Source organism: Oncorhynchus kisutch, linkage group LG2, assembly GCF_002021735.2.
Source record: "Oncorhynchus kisutch isolate 150728-3 linkage group LG2, Okis_V2, whole genome shotgun sequence".
Taxonomy (NCBI): Eukaryota; Metazoa; Chordata; class Actinopteri; order Salmoniformes; family Salmonidae; genus Oncorhynchus; species Oncorhynchus kisutch.
This window is the reverse complement of record NC_034175.2, coordinates 3,922,641-3,947,903: the sequence shown is the minus strand read 5'-3', so window position 1 is coordinate 3,947,903 and position 25,263 is coordinate 3,922,641. Positions and strand designations below refer to the sequence as shown.

General features: G+C 42.8%; 1 protein-coding gene across 4 annotated transcripts in view; it reads left to right on the top strand.

The window, feature by feature from the left end:
- The window catches only part of LOC109885978 (threonine--tRNA ligase 1, cytoplasmic-like), a 30,005-nt gene extending 8,216 nt beyond the window's left edge, over positions 1-21,789 (top strand). Inside the window, exons 10-19 of one of the 4 annotated variants that reach the window (XR_004211991.1) lie at positions 8,335-8,501; positions 8,586-8,748; positions 9,233-9,370; positions 10,847-10,924; positions 11,035-11,135; positions 20,218-20,319; positions 20,433-20,505; positions 21,107-21,222; positions 21,356-21,470; positions 21,581-21,789. Coding sequence is in view for 3 of the 4 variants with exons in the window: in XM_031837752.1 (XP_031693612.1) it covers positions 8,335-8,501; positions 8,586-8,748; positions 9,233-9,370; positions 10,847-10,924; positions 11,035-11,135; positions 20,218-20,319; positions 20,433-20,505; positions 21,356-21,470; positions 21,581-21,723 (1,080 nt within the window). In the remaining variant the exon portion in view is untranslated. The other 3 variants (XM_031837752.1, XM_031837760.1, XM_031837763.1) reach the window with 3 other exon arrangements.
- The last annotated feature ends 3,474 nt before the right edge of the window (positions 21,790-25,263 follow it).

Sequence of the window (25,263 nt, the reverse complement as noted above, 5' to 3'; positions counted from 1 at the left end):
GAATACACATTATCCCAAATGCTAATCAGTAAAAATGTATTTTAAATTCGCTGCACTGTTTTGTTTTTTATCAGCGGGTCATTTCATAGGGAACTGTCAGAGACACTCGTACTGTTACATCACCATCATTCTTCTCCAAGGTGGCATAGCAGTTCAGACGTCTTTTGTCCTCGTCTTGTCGTGTCCTGTATATATATATATTTACAACTTTTTCACATACATTTTATTTTTATTTTCCATCAACTCATCTTCAAAACACTCTCCTGCAACCCGCCTCACCAATGTATATTTATAAAAAAGTATTATTTACCTCAGATCTGTAATCCTCCAAGAAGCTAGCCAGAAACTCCAGGAGGCTGGCCTGAAACTAGCCAGAAGCTAATCCAGAAGCTAGTTCAGAAGCTAGTTGGCTCCTTTACTGGTAAGTCGTTGGTGTTCAGCTAACCACGGTTTGTGGTCATCGGCTATCCTTTGGCTCGAAAGTCTATCGCCAGTTCTGTACGGCGCAGCGCGGCTCGGAGCGGAGCATACCGGACCAATTTTTCTCTCCATGTCCCTGGATTTCGACTGCTCTCTGGACATTCATGCCCGGATCTCACAGCTAGCTAGCTGCTATCCGTGTGACTATCGGCCTTCGTCGATTCCGGAGCAAACATCAATTGTTCCGGAGCTAGCAAGCTCCGTCAATCACTCTTGAGTTCCATCAATCGCACCTGGGCTGCAGTCGCCTATCCGGACCCGTTTTGCTGCCTTCGCGGAGCCCCACCGGGCCTTCACAACTGGACTGCCGACGTTATCTACCCGAAGGGGTTATTCGGCTGGCTCCTCCGTCGCGACGTTACCTGAACGCCCATCTGCGGCCTGCTAACCGTTAGCTGTCTTACCGGCTGCTATCTGAATAGACAATCGGACAATTTTTTTATTTATTTATTTTTTATTTATTTATTTATTATTATTATTATGTTTTCTTCTTGGGCCTCTATAACTATATCTATTGTTTTTATTTTTGTTGTTGTTGTGTGATTTGGATTGATCCCCTCTACCACACGGAACCCCACTAATCTACTGACGGAGCGCAGGAGGTGGCTAACAACAGACCTCCATCCTATGCTAGCTTGCTACCGATGCCCTGGCTAGCTGTCTAAATCACCAACCAACCTCTCCACTCACCGGACCCTTTTGATCACTCGACTAAGCATGCCTCTCCTTAATGTCAATATGTCTTGTCCATTTCTGTTCTGGTTAGTGTTTATTGGCTTATTTCACTGTAGAGCCTCTAGTCCTGCTCACTATACCTTATCCAACCTATTAGTTCCACCACCCACACATGCAATGACATCTCCTGGTTTCAACGATGTTTCTAGAGACAATATCTCTCTCTTCATCACTCAATACCTAGGTTTACCTCCACTGTATTCACATCCTACCATACATTTGTCTGTACATTATACCTTGATGCTATTTTATCGCCCCCAGAAACCTCCTTTTACTCTATGTTCCAGACGTTCTAGACGACCAATTCTCATAGCTTTTAGCCGTACCCTTATTCTACTCCTCCTATGTTCCTCTGGCGATGTAGAGGTGAATCCAGGCCCTGCAGTGCCTAGCTCCACTCCTATTCCCCAGGCGCTCTCTTTTGACGACTTCTGTAACCGTAATAGCCTTGGTTTCATGCATGTTAACATTAGAAGCCTCCTCCCTAAGTTTGTTCTATTCACTGCTTTAGCACACTCTGCCAACCCGGATGTTCTAGCTGTGTCTGAATCCTGGCTTAGGAAGACCACCAAAAACTCAGACATTTTAATTCCAAACTACAACATTTTCAGACAAGATAGAACTGCCAAAGGGGGCGGTGTTGCAATCTACTGCAAAGATAGCCTGCAGAGTTCTGTCCTACTATCCAGGTCTGTACCCAAACAATTTGAACTTCTACTTTTAAAAATCCACCTCTCTAAAAACAAGTCTCTCACCGTTGCCGCCTGCTATAGACCACCCTCTGCCCCCAGCTGTGCTCTGGACACCATATGTGAACTGATTGCCCCCCATCTATCTTCAGAGTTCGTGCTGCTAGGCGACCTAAACTGGAACATGCTTAACACCCCAGCCATCCTACAATCTAAACTTGATGCCCTCAATCTCACACAAATAATCAATGAACCTACCAGGTACCTCCCCAAAACCTTAAACACAGGCACCCTCATAGATATCATCCTAACCAACTTCCCCTCTAAATACACCTCTGCTGTCTTCAACCAAGATCTCAGCGATCACTGCCTCATTGCCTGCATCCGTAATGGGTCAGCGGTCAAACGACCTCCACTCATCACTGTAAAACGCTCCCTGAAACACTTCTGCGAGCAGGCCTTTCTAATCGACCTGGCCGGGGTATCCTGGAAGGATATTGATCTCATCCCGTCAGTAGAGGATGCCTGGATATTTTTTAAAAATGCCTTCCTAACCATCTTAAATAAACATGCCCCATTTAAGAAATTTAGAACCAGGAACAGATATAGCCCTTGGTTCTCCCCAGACCTGACTGCCCTTAACCAACACAAAAACATCCTATGGCGTTCTGCATTAGCATCGAACAGCCCCCGTGATATGCAGCTGTTCAGGGAAGCTAGAAATCATTATACACAGGCAGTTAGAAAAGCCAAGGCTAGCTTTTTCAAGCAGAAATTTGCTTCCTGCAACACTAACTCAAAAAAGTTCTGGGACACTGTAAAGTCCATGGAGAATAAGAACACCTCCTCCCAGCTGCCCACTGCACTGAAGATAGGAAACACTGTCACCACTGATAAATCCACCATAATTGAGAATTTCAATAAGCATTTTTCTACGGCTGGCCATGCTTTCCACCTGGCTACTCCTACCCCGGACAACAGCACTGCACCCCCAACAGCAACTCGCCCAAGCCTTCCCCATTTCTCCTTCTCCCAAATCCATTCAGCTGATGTTCTGAAAGAGCTGCAAAATCTGGACCCCTACAAATCAGCCGGGCTAGACAATCTGGACCCTTTCTTCCTAAAATGATCTGCCGAAATTGTTGCCACCCCTATTACTAGCCTGTTCAACCTCTCTTTCGTGTCGTCTGAGATTCCCAAAGATTGGAAAGCAGCTGCGGTCATCCCCCTCTTCAAAGGGGGGGACACTCTTGACCCAAACTGCTACAGACCTATATCTATCCTACCGTGCCTTTCTAAGGTCTTCGAAAGCCAAGTCAACAAACAGATTACCGACCATTTCGAATCTCACCATACCTTCTCTGCTATGCAATCCGGTTTCAGAGCTGGTCATGGGTGCACCTCAGCCACGCTCAAGGTCCTAAACGATATCTTAACCGCCATCGATAAGAAACATTACTGTGCAGCCGTATTCATTGATCTGGCCAAGGCTTTCGACTCTGTCAATCACCATATCCTCATCGGCAGACTCGACAGCCTTGGTTTCTCAAATGATTGCCTCGCCTGGTTCACCAACTACTTCTCTGATAGAGTTCAGTTTGTCAAATCGGAGGGTCTGCTGTCCGGACCTCTGGCAGTCTCTATGGGGGTGCCACAGGGTTCAATTCTTGGACCGACTCTCTTCTCTGTATACATCAATGAGGTCGCTCTTGCTGCTGGTGAGTCCCTGATCCACCTCTACGCAGACGACACCATTCTGTATACTTCCGGCCCTTCTTTGGACACTGTGTTAACAACCCTCCAGGCAAGCTTCAATGCCATACAACTCTCCTTCCGTGGCCTCCAATTGCTCTTAAATACAAGTAAAACTAAATGCATGCTCTTCAACCGATCGCTACCTGCACCTACCCGCCTGTCCAACATCACTACTCTGGACGGCTCTGACTTAGAATACGTGGACAACTACAAATACTTAGGTGTCTGGTTAGACTGTAAACTCTCCTTCCAGACCCATATCAAACATCTCCAATCCAAAGTTAAATCTAGAATTGGCTTCCTATTTCGCAACAAAGCATCCTTCACTCATGCTGCCAAACATACCCTTGTAAAACTGACCATCCTACCAATCCTCGACTTTGGCGATGTCATTTACAAAATAGCCTCCAATACCCTACTCAACAAATTGGATGCAGTCTATCACAGTGCAATCCGTTTTATCACCAAAGCCCCATATACTACCCACCATTGCGACCTGTACGCTCTCGTTGGCTGGCCCTCGCTTCATACTCGTCGCCAAACCCACTGGCTCCATGTCATCTACAAGACCCTGCTAGGTAAAGTCCCCCCTTATCTCAGCTCGCTGGTCACCATAGCATCTCCCACCTGTAGCACACGCTCCAGCAGGTATATCTCTCTAGTCACCCCCAAAACCAATTCTTTCTTTGGCCGCCTCTCCTTCCAGTTCTCTGCTGCCAATGACTGGAACGAACTACAAAAATCTCTGAAACTGGAAACACTTATCTCCCTCACTAGCTTTAAGCACCAACTGTCAGAGCAGCTCACAGATTACTGCACCTGTACATAGCCCACCTATAATTTAGCCCAAACAACTACCTCTTTCCCAACTGTATTTAATTTTAATTTATTTATTTATTTTGCTCCTTTGCACCCCATTATTTTTTATTTCTACTTTGCACATTCTTCCATTGCAAAACTACCATTCCAGTATTTTACTTGCTATATTGTATTTACTTTGCCATCATGGCCTTTTTTGCCTTTACCTCCCTTCTCACCTCACATTGTATATAGACTTGTTTATACTGCATTATTGACTGTATGTTTGTTTTTACTCCATGTGTAACTCTGTGTCGTTTTATCTGTCGAACTGCTTTGCTTTATCTTGGCCAGGTCGCAATTGTAAATGAGAACTTGTTCTCAACTTGCCTACCTGGTTAAATAAAGGTAAAATAAAATAAAATAAATAAATAAATAAATCATGTCAAGAATAAGTTGCTAGCATGTCAGCTGTTCTAAAGCCTGGCAGAAATATCTTCATATATGGCTCTGGCAGAAATATCTTCATATATGGCTCTGGCAGAAATATCTTCATATATGGCTCTGGCAGAAATATCTTCATATATGGCTCTGGCAGAAATATCTTCATATATGGCTCTGGCAGAAATATCTTCATATATGGCTCTGGCAGAAATATCTTCATGTATGGCTCTGGCAGAAATATCTTCATATATGGCTCTGGCAGAAATATCTTCATATATGGCTCTGGCAGAAATATCTTCATATATGGCTCTGGCAGAAATATCTTCATATATGGCTCTGGCAGAAATATCTTCATGTATGGCTCTGGCAGAAATATCTTCATGTATGGCTCTGGCAGAAATATCTTCATGTATGGCTCTGGCAGAAATATCTTCATATATGGCTCTGGCAGAAATATCTTCATATATGGCTCTGGCAGAAATATCTTCATATATGGCTCTGGCAGAAATATCTTCATATATGGCTCTGGCAGAAACGAGTCCTAGTCTTGGTGTTGATACCACCAAAACAGTTCCATATCAACATGGGTGCCTATCAATCAAACATTCTAAAGTTGCTTTTTTCAATTGTGAGATCATCATATTCAAATGTACGTATTCTTATGAATAGAATGACCATGGCAAGGAAATAGAACTACTTTCAAATCAACGCTGTTACTCTTATCAGCCAAACGTTCCAAATTCAAACATTCTACCAACTTTGCTTTGATTGACTTAGGGTGCATTAGTTAATTCACTCTGGCTATCTACTCTCGTCTGAGTGTGCCAGAGTGCAGAATAACTGATTAATTAACGCGCAACCCCCATTGAATATGACCGGTGTCAGTAAACGTCGTCAAATAAACTTAATGTAATTGTAATCCGTTAACAGAACGTGTGTCCTAGACAGGTTAACACCCCCTGGTATTTTTTATGGTTTTAGAATAGAATGGCCACAACAATCAGCGAAGTACGCTTCCGTGTGCACACACACACACAGCCGCTCATTCAGACATCTTTACCCTGATGGTAAAGAGAAACTCGGTCAGGACCAAACCTAAATTCACACAAAACCAGTTCTATATGTACCCAAATGCATGCTAACCAAGGAATGTTGAGAAGTACACCAAACTCAACAATGAACCAAATCTTCGTGAGAATACACCATGATTCTTACCATTGATGATGGGATTTGAAGGTCTTGCAGGAAGATACTGATGTCTCGGTGACATCCATGTTACAGACTGGTGAAATCGTTGGATGTAGAAGCTCATTTTTGAAAACTTGATAATCTAAGATGGCAGAACCCAGAGTGAAACAGTATCTAGAGAATTGGGCCAATGCGGTCTCTGTCTGAACGTTCCGAGAGCGCCACTTTCTCCTCTATAGCCGTTGCTACGTGATAATTGACACTTCCACATTATGCTGTTTAATTATGATAGTTTTCAAAAACCGATGAAGATCCAATTTGTTGACACAAACACAATATCCAGACTTGAATACACATTATCCCAAATGCTAATCAGTAAAAATGTATTTTAAATTCGCTGCACTGTTTTGTTTTTTGACAGCGGGTCATTTCATAGGGAACTGTCAGAGACACTCGTACTGTTACATCACCATCATGTCAAGAATAAGTTGCTAGCATGTCAGCTGTTCTAAAGCCTGGCAGAAATATCTTCATATATGGCTCTGGCAGAAATATCTTCATATATGGCTCTGGCAGAAATATCTTCATATATGGCTCTGGCAGAAATATCTTCATATATGGCTCTGGCAGAAATATCTTCATATATGGCTCTGGCAGAAATATCTTCATATATGGCTCTGGCAGAAATATCTTCATATATGGCTCTGGCAGAAATATCTTCATATATGGCTCTGGCAGAAATATCTTCATATATGGCTCTGGCAGAAATATCTTCATATATGGCTCTGGCAGAAATATCTTCATATATGGCTCTGGCAGAAATATCTTCATATATGGCTCTGGCAGAAATATCTTCATATATGGCTCTGGCAGAAATATCTTCATGTATGGCTCTGGCAGAAATATCTTCATGTATGGCTCTGGCAGAAATATCTTCATGTATGGCTCTGGCAGAAATATCTTCATGTATGGCTCTGGCAGAAATATCTTCATGTATGGCTCTGGCAGAAATATCTTCATATATGGCTCTGGCAGAAATATCTTCATATATGGCTCTGGCAGAAATATCTTCATATATGGCTCTGGCAGAAATATCTTCATATATGGCTCTGGCAGAAATATCTTCATATATGGCTCTGGCAGAAATATCTTCATATATGGCTCTGGCAGAAATATCTTCATATATGGCTCTGGCAGAAATATCTTCATATATGGCTCTGGCAGAAATATCTTCATATATGGCTCTGGCAGAAATATCTTCATATATGGCTCTGGCAGAAATATCTTCATATATGGCTCTGGCAGAAATATCTTCATATATGGCTCTGGCAGAAATATCTTCATGTATGGCTCTGGCAGAAATATCTTCATGTATGGCTCTGGCAGAAATATCTTCATGTATGGCTCTGGCAGAAATATCTTCATGTATGGCTCTGGCAGAAATATCTTCATATATGGCTCTGGCAGAAATATCTTCATATATGGCTCTGGCAGAAATATCTTCATATATGGCTCTGGCAGAAACGAGTCCTAGTCTTGGTGTTGATACCACCAAAACAGTTCCATATCAACATGGGTGCCTATCAATCAAACATTCTAAAGTTGCTTTTTTCAATTGTGAGATCATCATATTCAAATGTACGTATTCTTATGAATAGAATGACCATGGCAAGGAAATAGAACTACTTTCAAATCAACGCTGTTACTCTTATCAGCCAAACGTTCCAAATTCAAACATTCTACCAACTTTGCTTTGATTGACTTAGGGTGCATTAGTTAATTCACTCTGGCTATCTACTCTCGTCTGAGTGTGCCAGAGTGCAGAATAACTGATTAATTAACGCGCAACCCCCATTGAATATGACCGGTGTCAGTAAACGTCGTCAAATAAACTTAATGTAATTGTAATCCGTTAACAGAACGTGTGTCCTAGACAGGTTAACACCCCCTGGTATTTTTTATGGTTTTAGAATAGAATGGCCACAACAATCAGCGAAGTACGCTTCCGTGTGCACACACACACACAGCCGCTCATTCAGACATCTTTACCCTGATGGTAACCTCAGGACACTCCTGTTGTAGTCAGGAAATCACTGCAATTACTACACTGTGACTGTCTGTTTTCCAAATAACCCTGGATGACACACGCACAGAGAAGAAATATGTCTGTAATAATTAAGTTGTTACATCTCTGTTCCTCCCTTTCTCTCCACCCCTCCCTTCCTTCTCTCCACCCCCCCCCCAGACTGAGTACAGGAGGCGTGGCTTCCATGAGGTTGTGACCCCTACTCTATACAGCACTGCACTGTGGGAGCGTTCGGGTCACTGGGAACACTACAGTGAAAACATGTTTACTGTGACCGGTGACACACACACCTATGCACTCAAACCCATGAACTGTCCTGCACACTGGTGAGAACACACACACCCCTTCATTCTGTCTTACTCTGCCCCACACACTGTTCAGGACTTCTCAATAACAGCTCTCTGTTCCAGTCTGATGTTTGAGCAGCGTGTAAGGTCATGGAGGGAGCTCCCCTTGCGTTGGGCCGATTTCGGGGCACTGCATCGGAACGAACTGTCCGGCGCTCTGGGTGGTCTCACCCGGGTCCGCAGGTTCTGCCAGGACGACGCACACATCTTCTGCACTCCTGAGCAGGTACACACACACAATTCCTGTCATTTGAACCTTTTTGGATATTTGTCTCACATTTTCCACCCTGGAATTCCTAGGACAGCAGACAGTGGGAGAAAGTGGAATTGTATCCCTGACTCCCCCCAATGATTCCCTTATCCCATTAAACCACACACACACTTGCGCATATACACACACTGATTCACATGATATTGTGAGGTTTGTTTTCCACTTTGGCTAATCCAATCACTGGAACAGTCAATAAATCAACTGTTCCTCCTCACTCATCTCTAAGTTAACCCTTAACCCCTGGACTCATCTCTAAGTTAACCCTTAACCCCAAAAGCCCTGGACTCTCCAGTTTCACATCTGTTTATTTATACTGTCTTTTACAATATTGCATTTACATTCTCTATTCTGTCTCCATCACTCTGTCCTCCTTTTCTGTCTGTACTCCTGCCCCCCAATCCCTTCCTGTACCCCCACCCCCCCACACACTCTCTGTCAGTTGGAGGAGGAGATCATAGCGTGTTTGGACTTTGTGAGGAGTGTGTATCGAGTTTTTGGATTCTCCTTCCACTGTCTCCTCTCCACCCGACCTACACCCTGCCTGGGGGAGCCTGCACTGTGGGACCATGCTGAGCAGGTACACACACCACACCACACACACAACATACAGACAGATGTACACGCACAGAGCCAGCTGTGTAAATGTGTGTTTACTGTCCCACAAGTGATGTCTATAAATCCCAGCGCATAGCCTCTATTGCAATCATAATGACGGACACTTACAGTGGGGGAAAAAGTATTTAGTCAGCCACCAATTGTGCAAGTTCTCCCACTTTAGAAGGTGAGAGGCCTGTAATTTTCATCATAGGTACACTTCAACTATGACAGACAAAATTAGGGGGAACAATCCAGAAAATCACATTGAGATTTTTTATGAATTTATTTGCAAATTATGGTGGAAAATAAGTATTTGGTCACCTACAAACAAGCAAGATTTCTGGCTCTCACAGACCTGTAACTTCTTCTTTAAGAGGCTCCTCTGTCCTCCACTCGTTACCTGTATTAATGGCACCTGTTTGAACTTGTTATCAGTATAAAAGACACCTGTCCACAACCTCAAACAGTCACACTCCAAACTCCACTATGGCCAAGACCAAAGAGCTGTCAAAGGACACCAGAAACAAAATTGTAGACCTGCACCAGGCTGGGAAGACTGAATCTGCAATAGGTAAGCAGCTTGGTTTGAAGAAATCAACTGTGGGAGCAATTATTAGGAAATGGAAGACATACAAGACCACTGATAATCTCCCTCGATCTGGGGCTCCACGCAAGATCTCACCCCGTGGGGTCAAAATGATCACAAGAACGGTGAGCAAAAACCCCAGAACCACACGGGGGGACCTAGTGAATGACCTGCAGAGAGCTAGGACCAAAGTAACAAAGCCTACCATCAGTAACACACTACGCCGCCAGGGACTCAAATCCTGCAGTGCCAGACATGTCCCCCTGCTTAAGCCAGTACATGTCCAGGCCCTTAAGTTTGCTAGAGAGCATTTGGATGATCCAGAAGAAGATTGGGAGAATGACATATGGTCAGATGAAACCAAAATATAACTTTTTGGTAAAAACTCAACTCGTCGTGTTTGGAGGACAAAGAATGCTGAGTTGCTTCCAAAGAACACCATACCTACTGTGAAGCATGGGGGTGGAAACATCATGCTTTGGGGCTGTTTTTCTGCAAAGGGACCAGGAAGACTGATCCGTGTAAAGGAAAGAATGAATGGGGCCATGTATCGTGAGATTTTGAGTGAAAACCTCCTTCGATCAGCAAGGGCATTGAAGATGAAACTGTATCCAATCAGTGTTGATATATGGCCATGTGGATGTGACGAACTCAAAACCCTGTCTGTTCTGTGGCTGCTGTTTATGCGCTCTTCCTCTGTGGAGTAAAGCTCAGGAAATTAACACAGAGGAGAAGCTTAATGAAGAAATGAGATCCTTTCTTTCCATTTCTCTTTCCCACTTTCTTTCCCTCTTTCACTCACCTCCCTGTTGTCACCCCCCCCCCCCCACTCTCCTCTCTACCTCTCTCTGTCTCTTTCTCTCTGAGCAGCAGTTGGAGAGGAGTCTGCAGCAGTTTGGAGAGCGCTGGCAGTTCAACCCAGGAGATGGAGCGTTCTACGGGCCGAAGGTCAGTTACACAAAACCCTTCTGTCTGAACGTTGTGTAACGCTGCAACCCGCCCTAAACAGAGCCATGTTATTAACACTCACACACTCTCACATCTTCCTGTTGTCTTAGATTGACATCCAGATCAAGGACGCCATTGGTCGACAGCACCAGTGTGCCACCATCCAATTGGACTTCCAGCTACCAATCAGATTTGACCTGCAGTATGTGGGGTGAGTCACTCATCTATGTCAGTTCAACCTGTGTGTTCTGGGATGTTCCCTGATGCAGCTTCTGCTCTTATCTAACTAATGGTAGATTTAATTGGGTTGCACATGGCTCGCAACATTATTAGACTGAGGGAATTTAAAGCTAGAATCCTAAGTTGTTGCATCCATTTTTGGACTTAAATATATATATATAATTAATTGATATATATTTATAAAATTAATTGAGATATATATATATTTAATTTGTATCTCAGCAAAAAAGAAACATCCCTTTTTCAGGACCCTGTCTGTCAAAGATAATTAGTAAAAATCTGAATAACTTCACAGATCTTCATTGTAAAGGGTTTAACCTCTTACAGCTACCCCCCTGCCTGTAGCTCTGGCCCAGAATCAAGGATATGCATATTCTTGGTACCATTTGAAAGAAAACATTCTGAAGTTTGTGTAAATGTGAATTAACCCTTTCACACGTACCATCACACGGGTGTGATCGTTCTACAGTGGTCCCTGAAGCGTACGATCACACCTGTGTGATTAGAACACTCATTTAGAATGCTCGTTTAGAACGGCCAGTTTCGAATGACGCAACAATCAGCGTTTGAGCTGGCCACACTTTTTTCAGAAACTATTTACACAAACACAGTCCTTACAAAGTTATGTCCAGAATGTGAGCAGTTTATTTTGGGATGCAATGTTCAGATATTCACAGAAGTACAGTATATATAGCATAACACAATCATCCTAACCGGAAAAATGTAGGCTAGTTGTCCTAGCGCTAACTGAGGAAAGATTGACCCCACACAAGCTGTCATATTTTCTAGCTCTAGGCTGACATAAACTACATTATGAATTTGCTAATAGCAATTACTATGTATAATTAATCACATCACGGGTGAGCTCACCATTGATCGAAATAACTATGTAAAACACTTTATAGAAATCGAAAGTAATCCGACGATTAGTTTCAGCGCGCAGCCATGCATTTTTTTCCTCACAGAAACCGAAGATAGTAAGAGAAGACGAGATGTGTTTGGTCTGTTTATAGTATGCATGTTGAAGGGGTGTGTCATCTACCGTCGTTCACATCCCACCATTAATTTCCGGAAGTCTTAAAAAAAATTGTGAACTCTTACCTCATTTTGCTATATAGCATCTTTGGTCCGACAGACGATCAAGTGAAACCCAGAATGCATTGTATGTCAACAAACATGGCTCCACACACATAGCTGGAATTAGCTTAGCTCATAATCAGTACAACCTTCAAAACATTATTTTACACACATACTATGTGCCCTTTACAATCTATGCAAAAATCGGAATGCATGATTTATCACCGGTAATTGAAAAACGTGAATAAAATAACACTACACAAAACATTTGATAGTGATTTATTGATACATAGGACGCGTGCAGGCAGTCAATCACGTAACCTCTCACTCCCGCTCTGAGCCATTCAGTGTTGTTATTATGTACGTAGCTAATGAGCTAAGCTGTAGCATTAGCAATGTCTTTCAAAAGGAGACAACTCAGAAATGCAGAAATTGAGATTTTTTTTAAATTCTGACAATGAGTCTGAATGTCAGGAATCAGGTTCTGACAGTGACAGAGGACCCCTTGTCGACTGACAAAGTCCCAGGTCCCTTCGAAGATGCTGGTGGTGACGGAGGCAGACCGATAGTACAGGAGTTCTGTGGTAGCTGGAAGGCTGCCAGCCATTTCACCCCTCCTGGCCCTGCTGTTTGTGTTGATGAGTCCCAGTCTGGAGTGGGGAGGGCAGCCACAATTAGTGAAATGTATACATTTCTGGTGACCGTAAAGAGGAACTCCATAAGAGAATACTGGGGCAGAGATCCTATGTTTGCAACTCCCTTCTTTGCCACCCTCTTTTCCCAAGACTGCTTTCTAGTTCTGCTGCTATGACTGCATTTCATCAACAACGCTACTGCCATCGTAAATGACCCATTATACAAAATAAAAAATGTTAACAGCTGGCAGTAAAGTTCCATGACAAACGAGACGTCCATGTCCTCTCCTCTGTCCATACAGCAACCATGTCAGCCACAGGGAAGTTGGACCACCTGACGGGAGAGAGAAACAAACCAGACAGAGAAACATCAAACCAGACTGCGTGCTAGACTATAACCTCAAAATGGGGGCAGTGGATAAGGCTGACATGATAAACAGCTTTGTGGAATGCACTCAGAAAACGACTAAGTGGTATAAGATATTTCAAAAAATTTCCAGGGTAGCGTCAAAATACAACATCTTCTTCTGATGCATTTAGCATTGTTTTACAGAGCTAATAGAAGAATGTAACTAGTTACATAAGCACAATTTAATATAACACCATAAAAGGTGAGTAACGTTACCTAGCGTGTCCGCGGTTATAAGGAATATACACAAATATATTACGCTCCATACACACAGTGAGCTACAGTAGACACAGTATAACACGACACACAGAAACTATAACGTAATAAGGCACTTACTTTGATAGAAATGCAGTCTGGATTTGAAGATGGGTGTCTGTAGTGACGCCTCTAGCACGGCTGTGCCACTTGGGAGTCATAAAGCCAGGGTAGCTTCAAAATACAACACATGCTAATACTTCCCTGACGCAATTAGCATTGTTTTCCAGAGCTAATAGAAGAATGTAGCTAGCTACCTAATCATTGAGTATAATACCATAAATGTTATGAAATGAGTAACGTTACATTGCGTGTCCACGGTTATAAGGAATATACCCAAAATATTATGCTACAGTAGAAACGACATGCAGAAACTATTATAACGTAATAAGGCACTTTGATAGAAACGCACACATTTCCAAAGTTATTATTGGTAACGAAAACAACTTTGATTGCGATGCAGGCGACAGGTGTAAAACATGAACACGTGTGTGCAGGACGGCAGATGAGCAAATGTCTGCAGACTTGAACTGCACAAACAATTGAGAAGTGTTTGGGGAATTTTGTCCGGGTCAGAAATGTCAAAAAAATTAATTGGTCCGCAAAAGTAAAAATGACTACTTGTATGTGAATGAATGAGGCGGAACACACCTCATTTCAAACTGTTATTAGAAATAAAAAAACGTATTAGAAAATAATTTAAAATTGACAAATAAAAACAGGCTGCGTGCTTTGGTTTGAGGGCAGCGCCGATTTAAATGTACTGTTACCGAACAATCACATTCTGGAATGGAGAGAACGTTCTAACATCACGTGCATAAAAAAAACTCACGCTGGGGTGACCGTTAGAGATATTTGGAACTCTCGCATGAAAGGGTTAAATGTAGGAGAATATAACACAATGAAAAAAAACATACGGTTATTTTTTTTTTTTTTTATCTTTAAAATTAACAAGATAAAACAAACCTTCAGATAGGATGATGGGGACAATTTCAGTGAAAAATATAAGAAGGCAACAGTACTTGTGCAAAGTTTCTGAATGATAACTTCAAAAATGAGTGTGCTACATGACATTTATCATGAAGTCACCCAGGTGTCCCACACAAATAGCCCAAATGTACCCAAGTGGCCAAATTGGTGAAGGTATACATTTTGAAACAAATAACTATATACAAAATGCCAAAATGGGCAAAAAAATATATACATTTCCAATATAACATGGGTAACTATTTACACACTTTCAATATTTGGAAGACCCTCAGTCCTCTATCAAATCAATTTATATAGCCCTTCATACATCAGCTAATATCTCAGAAACCCAGCCTAAAATCCAAAACAGCAAGCAATGCAGGTGTAAAAGCACGGTGCCTAGAAAAAACTCCCTAGAAAGGCCAAAACCTAGAGGAACCAGGCTATGAGGGCTGGCCAGTCCTCTTCTGGCTGTGCCAGGTGGAGATTATAACAGAACATGGCCGAGATTTTCAAACGTTCATAGATGACCAGCAGGGTCAAATAATAATAATCACAGTAGTTGTAGAGGATGCAACAGGACAGCACCTCTAGAGTAAATATGAACAGTTTAGGGTTCCATAGCCACAGGCAGAACAGTTGAAACTGGAACAGCAGCAAGGCCAGGTGGACTGGGGACAGCAAGGAGTCATCATGCCAGGTAGTCCCGACGCATGGTCCTAGGGCTCAGGTCCTCCGAGAGAGAGAGAAAGAGTGAATTAGAGAGAGCATACTTAAATTCACACAGGACACCGAAAAAGACAGAAGAAGTACTCCAGATATAACAAACTGACTCTAGCCCCCCGACGCATACCGTCATTTCTGGACTATTAAGCGTACCTGAATATAAACCGCACTCACTGAATTATTAAAAAAGATGTATTTTGTACATAAATAAGCCGCACATGTCTATAAGCCGCAGGTGCCTACCGGTACATTGAAACAAATGAACTTTACACAGCCTTTAAACGAAACACGGCTTGTAACAAAAATAAATAGGCTTTAACGAAACACGGCTTGTAACAAAAATAAATAGGCTTTAACGAAACACGGCATGTAACAAAAATAAATAGGCTTTAACGAAACACGGCTTGCAACAAAAATTAAACAGTAGCCTTCCAAGAAAGTCATTGGTCACTATCTTCCTCCTCCTGTGCACTGAAACCACTGAAGTCATCTCGTTCGGTGTCGAACGAATTGCTCAGAATTGCTTCATCCGATGTTGGATCGTTTTCATTGTCGCTCTCGTCACTTTCATCCGGAGGCAAATTCCCCGCTGAGCTCATGCTGCCCCTTCAACATGCAGCAGTCCAGCCTTTCGAAACCCGTTGATGATAGTGGATTTTTTGACAATGCTCCACGCTGTCAGGACCCACTGGCAGACTTGACCATAAGTTGCTCTTCGCATGCAGCCCGTTTAAGTGAAGGATTTCTCCCCACTTGTCATCCAAGCCTCCCACTGAACACGGAGCGCCACCTTAAATGCACGATTTACACTGATGTCGAGTGGCTGCAAATACTTTGGGCAATCTGCTTTTCTTCCCTCTGAAAGCTTTTGTTGTCTTTTTGCACTGAGTCAGTTCCTCACGCTGCTGTTTCCAACGTCTTATCATCGACTCATTAAGGCCAAGGTCCCGTGCAGCAGCTCTATTTCCTTTTCCAACAGCCAGATCGATCGCCTTCAACTTGAAAGCTGCATCATATGCATTTCTCTGTGTCTTTGCCATGATGAGGGTGACAAATTACTACCGTAATCAGAATAATGGGAAGTTTGAGCTCGCTCGATTTACGTCACATTATGTGACGGTGCTCAGTGTTTTTGAACGCGGGAAAAATCCAAAAATTAGCTGCGTCATTTTATAAACCGCGAGGTTCAAAGCCTGGGAATAAAGTAGCGGTTTATAGTCCGGAAATTACGGTAAACTACTGCAGCATAAATACTGGAGGCTGAGACAGGAGGGGTCAGGGGACACTGTGGCCCCATCCGATGAGACCCCCGGACAGGGCCAAACAGGAAGGATATAACATCACCCACTTTGCCAAAGCTCTACACAATATTGTGCTGCTGAGGTATAATAAACATATATATTATATATATATATATATATATATATATATATATATATATATATATATATATATATATATATATATATAGGGAACATAAGGTTGAATATATTATTATAGACCTGCTACATCTACTGTCTCTATTATATTACAACAGACCAGCTGTATCTACTGTTTCCATTTCACTTTGGCCATTGTTGTGGGCCTGCCCTCCCCTCAACAGCCTCAAATAGGCTATTTAATTTCACAAATAATATTTTATATTATTAATTTCAAACAACGGCATTAGCATGAGAAGTACTTACCAGTCCAAACGGTGACAGTGTTCCTTTTCTGCACGTTACAGATTATACACAGTGTCTACAACGGTGTCCTCTCCGTTCAAAAAATATTCCTCCACTTGGGAATCGCTAAATGAATCGTCCTACAACAATCTGTCTCACTTTTCCGATCAATTTCTTCTAAAATTGTGTGTACATCTCTATATCTAGACTTAGATTTAGCTTTCCCTCACTTAGTCGCCATACTGATTTGATATATAAACAGCTGAATCTGCTCGTTTACCAAAACAACGCTGTGCGTAAAATGCGTAGCTCCTTCCGGAATAAAACTTCAATAGCGAATGACTCTCTTTACGCTGGAGTTTACGACATGGGTTGGTCTTCCAACACACAACCATTGCATATTGCCGCTTACCTCAGCTCATTGGCTATTTACCCAGCTAGATTTCAAGACGATCAGTTGTCATTGGGTTAAAATACAGTCAATCAACGAGACAGTGGTCATATAATTGGTGCACAATGAGCTCGTCACTTGTTGTCTTCCAATCGTTTTTTTCTGGTCAATACGTCCTGCAAAATGACCCATCAAGTTTGGTTGTGTTACAAACAAACAGTTGATTGCAAGGAAACCAAACATGACTGGATAAAGTCAGGTATAGTCTGTGTATTTACGTCGGATGTTTCGTTGAAAATTGAATGACACGAAATTCAACGAGATAAGCATTCACAAAATGTTTCGTGTTAGGCTATAAAAAATGGATTTAACCGAACAAAAGACCATTCATTGTGTAACAATGAGCCTTGGGATTGCAACCAGAGCAAGATCTTCAAAGGTAAACAATTTATTTCAATGCGATCTGTGATTTTGTTACGCAAGTGCTGGCTGAATAAGTAGTTTGATATGGGGGTCTGTGCTCAGACAATCGCATCGTATTCTTTCGCAGTAAATCCTTTTTTAAATCGGACAACGCAGTTGGATTAGCAAGATTCTAGGCATTTGAAGCATGTGAGACACTTGTATTTTCAGGCATGTTTAATATGACTTTGTGGCAAACTTTTTTAAATATTTCTTTTTACCTCCACAAGTCTGATTTATCCTTGGGAGCAATTTCCAAATGCCTGAAGGTACCACGTTCATCTGTACAAACGCAAGTATAAACACCATGGGACCACACAGCCGTCATACTGCTCAGGAAGGAGGCGAGTTCTGTCTCCTAGAGATGAACATACTTGGTGCAAAAAGTGCAAATCAATCCCAGAACAGCAGCAAAAGACCTTGTGAAGATGCTGGAGGAAACAGGTACAAAAGTGTTTATATCCACAGTAAAATGAGTCCTATATCGACAACCTGAAAGGCCGCTCAGCAAGGAAGAAGCCACAGCTCCAAAACCGCCATAAAAAATCCAGACTACGGTTTACAACTGCACATGGGGACAAATGTCGTACTTTTTGGAGAAATGTCCTCTGGTCTGATAAAACAAAAATAGAACTGCTTGGCCATAATGACCATTATGTTTGGAGGAATAAGGGGGAGGCTTGCAAGCCGAAGAAAACCATCCCAACCGTGAAGCACGGGGATGGCAGCATCATGTTGTGTGGGTAATTTGCTGCAGGAGGGACTGGTGCACTTCACAATATAGATGGCATCATGAGGATGGCAAATTATGCGGATATATTGAAGCAACCTCTCAAGACATCAGTTAAGCTTGGTCGCAAATGTGTCTTCCAAATGGACAATGACCCCAAGCATACTTCCAACGTTGTGGCAAAATGGCTTAATGACAACAAAGTCAAGGCATTGGAGTGGCCATCACAAAGCCCTGACCTAAATTCTATAGAAAATTTGTGGGCAGAACTGAAAAAGCATGTGCGAGCAAGGAGGCCTACAAACCTGACTCAGTTACACCAGCTCTGTCAGAAGGAATGGGCCAAAATTCACCCAACTTATTGTGGGAAGCTTGTGGAAGGCTACCCAAAACATTTGACCCAATTTCAATTATTTAAAGGCAATGCTACCAACTACTAATTGAGTGTATGTAAACTTTTGACCCACTGGGAATGTGATGAAAGAAATAAAAGCTGAAATAAATGATTCTCTCTACTATTATTCTGACATTTCACATTCTCTTAAAATAAAGTGGTCATCCTAACTGACCTAAGACAGGGAATTTTTACTAGGATTAAATGTCAGGAATTGTGAAAAACGAGTTTAAATGTATTTGGCTAAGGTGTATGTAAACTTCCAACTTCAACTGTGTATATATACACACACACACTACCGTTCAGAAGTTTGAGGTCAATTACAAAAACGAAGTTATTTTTAAGACAAAATAAGTTTGTCCATAAAATAACAACAAATTGATCAGAAATAGGGTGTAGAGAGTCATTTACAACATTAGCTATTGTAGTTGGAAACGGCTGATTAAAATAAATAATGGAATGTCTACATAGGTGTACAGAGGCCCATAATCAGCAGCCATCACTCCTGTGTTCCAATGGCATGTTGTTAGCCTTTTCAAATGATAAACTTGGATTAGCTAATTGATCATTAGAAAACCCTTTTGCAAGTATGTTAGAACAGCTGAAAACTGTTGTGCAGATTTAAAGAAACAATAAAACTGGCCTCCTTTAGACTAGTTGAGTATCAGCATTTGTGGGTTCGATTATGGCCAGAAACAAAATCCTTTCTTCTTAAAACTCGTCAGTCTATTCATGTTCTGAGAAATGAAGACTGTTCCATGTGAGAAACTGAAGATCTCGTACAACGCTGTGTACTACTCTCTTCACAGAACAGCACAAACTTGCTCTAACCAGAATAGAAAGAGGAGTGGGAGGTCCCGGCGCAAAAGGACAAGTACATTAGTGTCTAGTTTAAGAAACAGACGCCTCACAAGTCCTCAACTGACAGTTTCATTAAATAGTACCTGCAAAACACCAGTCTCAACGTCAGCAGGGAAGAGGAGACTCTGGGATGGTGGCTTTCTAGGCAGAGTTGCAAAGAAAAAGCCTCATCTCAGACTGGGCAAAAGAACATACACTGGACAATGTTTGTAAATAACATAAATAAACACTGTATAGCCTCATAACAAGGTTAAACACATGTTGATATCATGGATGGTCAGTCCTTGCATCCATAGCTCTGAATTTCACAGTGGTTACATTTCTCCAGGCTCATCCCTTCAGAGGTGGGGTGTCCGCTTTGTTATTGTAGCTTTAAGACTGAAGTGATCTCCTCTCCCCTACCCCTTTCTCACCACATCTTTCTCTCTTCCCTCACCCTCTCTCTCCCTTGCTTTCTTTCACCCTTTCTCTCACTCTCAGGGGGGATGGAGAGACCCACAGACCAGTGATGGTCCACAGAGCTGTTCTGGGATCTCTGGAACGCATGATCGCTATATTGGCTGAGAATTTTTCGGGGAAATGGTGAGAAGTGTGTCTGTTTCTATGTCTGTGATTTGATTAATCTAAAATGATACCGTTTTGGTTACCCACATTTCTCTTACTCACTCAGTTTCTCTCCTTTCCGTCTCTTTCAGGCCTCTGTGGTTGTCTCCAGCGCAGGTCATGATTATTCCTGTAGGGGGAGGTAGTGAGTCATATGCGCAACAGGTCAGGACTCATAATATCAGATCTGGGTCCATATGTATCAAGTGTCTCAGAGTAGAATTGCTGATTTAGGGTCAGTTTTCATTTTGGATCTCAATTCTTAAGATTACATGGAAAGGAGGAACCTGGTCCTAGATCAGCACTCCTGCTCTGAGACACATTATACACATGTCCCTTGTACTGCAGGCTGAAATCCAAACCCCCCCCCCCCCCCCCATACACTCACACACGCGACCAAACACAACATGACTCAGCACACATCAAAAGCTGTACCCCTCAATGACTCCAGAGGTCGAAGGCTAATCCAACACTACCCATACACGGTTCATCATGAGTCTGAAAAGGACTTGATTTGAGGTTTATTTTGTGATCAGGTTTTCATTTATTTAACACATGGGAACCAACAATGAAACAAAGGTAGGTGCGTACATGCCACTACTCACATATCAATATATTCTACAAGTTCCATCTGCCACATGATTAATGAGCCAGCAGCAGGTAAGACCAGACACAGGAGATAACATGGAATATAGACATGTAATGTTTCTGAGGCCTTTATCAGGACACGGCTCCTGTTTCTGTCTTGACTTGTTGTGACTGGCAGGCTTTTTACAAGACATTGCCAATACATCCTCCTGTATGTAATGCGCATGTAGCCCCAGGGGAGGAGAATCTATCAACACTGCTGATCTGGGGTCTGTCATGATGATACATAGCCAGGTAATACAGCCACCAGTGTCTCGGCCCTCATGGTGGAATTTAAAAGGTGCCGTCCTTACTGGTATTCTACCGTAGCCTGGTTCCTGTCTCCTCTACCACCACTGTGAGTGATGTGTGTTTTGCTCTTGTTAAGGTGGTCCGACAGTTCCGTGAGGCCGGCTTCATGGCTGACGCGGATGATGACCACGGTGCCACCTTAAATAAGAAAATCCGCTCTGCACAGCTGGCCCAGTACAACTACATATTTGGTAAGAGTGCGTGGGTGAACATGGATTAGATTACTGTAGATTCAAAATAAACTGACACACCTTGTAAACATATTGATTCAATAATAGTTTATTTCTCTGTGTGTGTCCAGTGGTAGGCGAGAAGGAGTGTGTGAGTGGCACGGTGAGTGTAAGGACCAGAGGGGGGAAGCAGCTAGGGAGGAGACCGACAGAGAAGGTCCTGGCATCACTCACACACCTACGAGATGCACGGAGCAACCAGGATGACTTCTAACACACACACCTGTTGTGGATGAAGAATTGCTCACTGTACTTTTGTAATAAAATATAATAACTTAAATGTTTAAACTCTGCTGGGTGACTTTTGAACACACTTGTTCTGTGCATGTGTGTAACTGTCATTATGGACATGGTCATGTTAATGGGGCTTGTGTGTGTGTGTGTGTAACTGTCATTATGGTCATGTTAATGGGGCTGGTGTGTGTGTAAGTGTTTCATTGTGCAGCACTGGTTGGAGAGACATCCATTTTAGGAGTCTTATCAGGGTTTTCAGGCAACAGTTGTGATTGGTTGTTAATACTCAAATTGGCTCAGCCCTGTTACGTAAGACTGTCATCACTACCTTTAAAAGACTGGAATAGGAAAGGCAGGATACGCAGGGAGCGTGGGGGGATTTGACTAAAATAGGAGAGGGAGCCCTGTGTTTAGTGGAAACAGGAAAGGCAGAACGAAGGTCGGAAGGTTTGAAGTTTTTCTCTCTTTTTTTAATTGAGAGAGGGAGCGACGGAACGGAAAGGACATGAGTCACAACAGTGACAGAACAGCTAGGAGAGACCGGGAATAGGGGGGGGGGGGCATTATAACCCCGGGGGGAGGGGGGGGTGTCACAGATCAAACACGGACTAGACTGGACAAAGAACCTCTTCAACAAAACGGCTATTGGCCAAAGGCGGCGGTTTCGTGTGCTTAGTTCTACGTGAGCACTTCACTGCCGAGACAGAGGGAGGCCGAAAGGAGTTGAATTGGGTTCAGGCCAGGGGGCTTTTGGTGTGTATCGGTCCCTAGAGCCAGACACTGTAAGTGGGTGACCAGACCGTGAGCATTACCAGAGGAGGAGAGGTTGGACTTGGCCCCACGTTCCAATCACACAGATTAACGGTCAGGCGATTTAAAACAGACCAAAGAATGAGGCTTATATCCAATACGCAGGATAAATGCCTTAAATTCCTTGTCCCCTTCTTGAATGACTTTCTTTCTCTGAAATGATTAAAGTCAGGGTGTTGTTTGGTGCTATAAGTGTTCCACAGTAGTTCCAGAGTGGTGACATGGACCATTAGTATCAGTGAACATTCCCAAAACCATTAGTTACTGATAACTACAAGCCCATCAGTCGGTCAGTCCCCTCCTCACAGCATTCCTTCCCCATATCTCTCTCGCTCTAATCTCTTTCTCCCTACTCTTTCTCTCACTGTACTCTCTCTAGTTGCTTTCTTTGAACACAAAGCAATTGTTATTTTGACAGTTCGAGTCGCACAGTGTTCATTCTGAAATTATTTTTAGCCAGGGGGTTGAGAGGTGGGTTGGGGGGCAGAAAGAGAGGCGGGCCTTTTGACGTTAAAGACAATAACAAAGGGAGGTATAGATCACTATCTCCAGTCCTAGGACTGCCTATAGGCTATAATGTAACATGTCAATAAGGCTATAGGAGGATGAAATAATTTGTTTAGGGGGTTGTTTATAAATATAGTAGGTAGCCTGCAAGTCCAGATAGGTACATAAAAGACCCAGGATGTATCCCAAATGGCACCATATTCCCTTTCACCTGTCCCAAATGGCACACTATTTCCTAAGTAGTTCACAGCCCTGTGGGTTCTGGTCTAAAGTAGTACACTATAAAGGGAATAGGGTGCCATATGGAACACTCCAGTTTCAGGTCATCCTTTCTGTGGGAAGGGGGCCGGGAGGCAGGGTGACCGTGACCAGAGGAAGTCAAAACAGAACGGTGGTGTGACGTCCTCATGGTGTTACTGTTCTGTTCTGCTGGTATCACTGAGAACCTGTCAGACAATGATTGGTGGGACGTGGACCTGAAATAGACCCCTGTGCCTGGACTCCCTTTCCCCTGCACCTCCTGTAAAAATAACCTTCCTGTATGTGTGTGTATGTATGTTTAACTGTCCTTGTGAGCACCAGAAGTCCTCGCAAGGACAGTAAAACAAGGAATACATTTTGCCGGTCCCCATTTTACTGGCCTCCTGAGGAAAACTACTATTTTAGGTTAGGTTTAGGGTTATAATTAAGGTTAATGTTAGGTTTAGGGTTATAATTAATGTTAATGTTAGGTTTAGGGATAGAATTAAGGTTAATGTTAGGTTTAGGGATAGAATTAAGGTTAATGTTAGGTTTAGGGATAGAATTAAGGTTAATGTTAGGTTTAGGGATAGAATTAAGGTTAATGTTAGGTTTAGGGATAGAATTAAGGTTAATGTTAGGTTTAGGGATAGAATTAAGGTTAATGTTAGGTTTAGGGATAGAATTAAGGTTAATGTTAGGTTTAGGGATAGAATTAAGGTTAATGTTAGGTTTAGGGATAGAATTAAGGTTAATGTTAGGTTTAGGGATAGAATTAAGGTTAATGTTAGGTTTAGGGATAGAATTAAGGTTAATGTTAGGTTTAGGGATAGAATTAAGGTTAATGTTCGGTTTAGGGATAGAATTAAGGTTAATGTTAGGTTTAGGGATAGGATTTTGGATGGGAATCAATTATTTGGTCCTCACGGAGATAGCCATGCAATAGTGTGTGTGTGTGTGAGAGGGAGAGAGAGAGTTTGCTGCCAGGTGGCTGAGAGTCCAGCCACTGAAAACAATAACAGGAGTTCTGTTGGCCTTTGCAGCAAACAGTGACAACAACCTAGCAGTGTAGAGCCCTCGCTCTCTCCTCTCTCTCGCTGGGCGTGTGGGTTGGCTGGTAATGTTTGGATAGGGGCAAGCCAATTAGTGAAGGAACTATTATTATTTTTGACGGGGGGGGGATGGAACACTTGGAGCGGTGTAGCTCACTGTTACACGCTCCAGTTGCCCAGCTTCAGTCCCTTGAAATTAATTCCTTATTGAGAAACAGACTGGGGGAATAAATCCGCTGTAAGGATTCTGCTGGATATACACCAAACCATGGGCCCACCCGCACTGATCACTAGACACACACACACACACAGAGCGCCCCCCCCCCCCCCCCCCAATATTTCCCAACTTCTGATCTGGTCGTTGAGGTTTTCTAAAGTCTTTATTTGATTCAGTCGTCTCTCCCAGTCGGGCGGTCGTCTCTCCCAGTCGGGCGGTCGTCTCTCCCAGTCGGGCGGTCGTCTCTCCCAGTCGGGCGGCCGTCTCTCCCAGTCAGGTGGCCGTCTCTCCAATCCTCCTGTGTGGACTTCACACCTCTCACTGGAGCTGTTTACATCTGGCCCTGCATATACAGTGCCTTGCAGAAGTATTCATCCCCCTTGGCATTTTTCCTATTTTGTTTCATTACAACCTGTAATTTACATTTTTATTTGGATTTCATGTAATGGACATACACAAAATAGTCCAAATTGGTGAAGTGAAATGAAAAAAATGACTTGTTTAAAAAAATGTAAACACGGCGCACCATTAAATCCATTATTAAAAAATTGAAAGAATATGGCACCACAACAAACCTGCCACGAGAGGGCAGCCCACCAAAACTCACAGACGAGGCAAGGAGGGCATTAATCAGAGAGGCAACAAAGAGACCAAAGATAACCCTGAAGGAGCTGCAAAGCTCCACAGTGGAGAT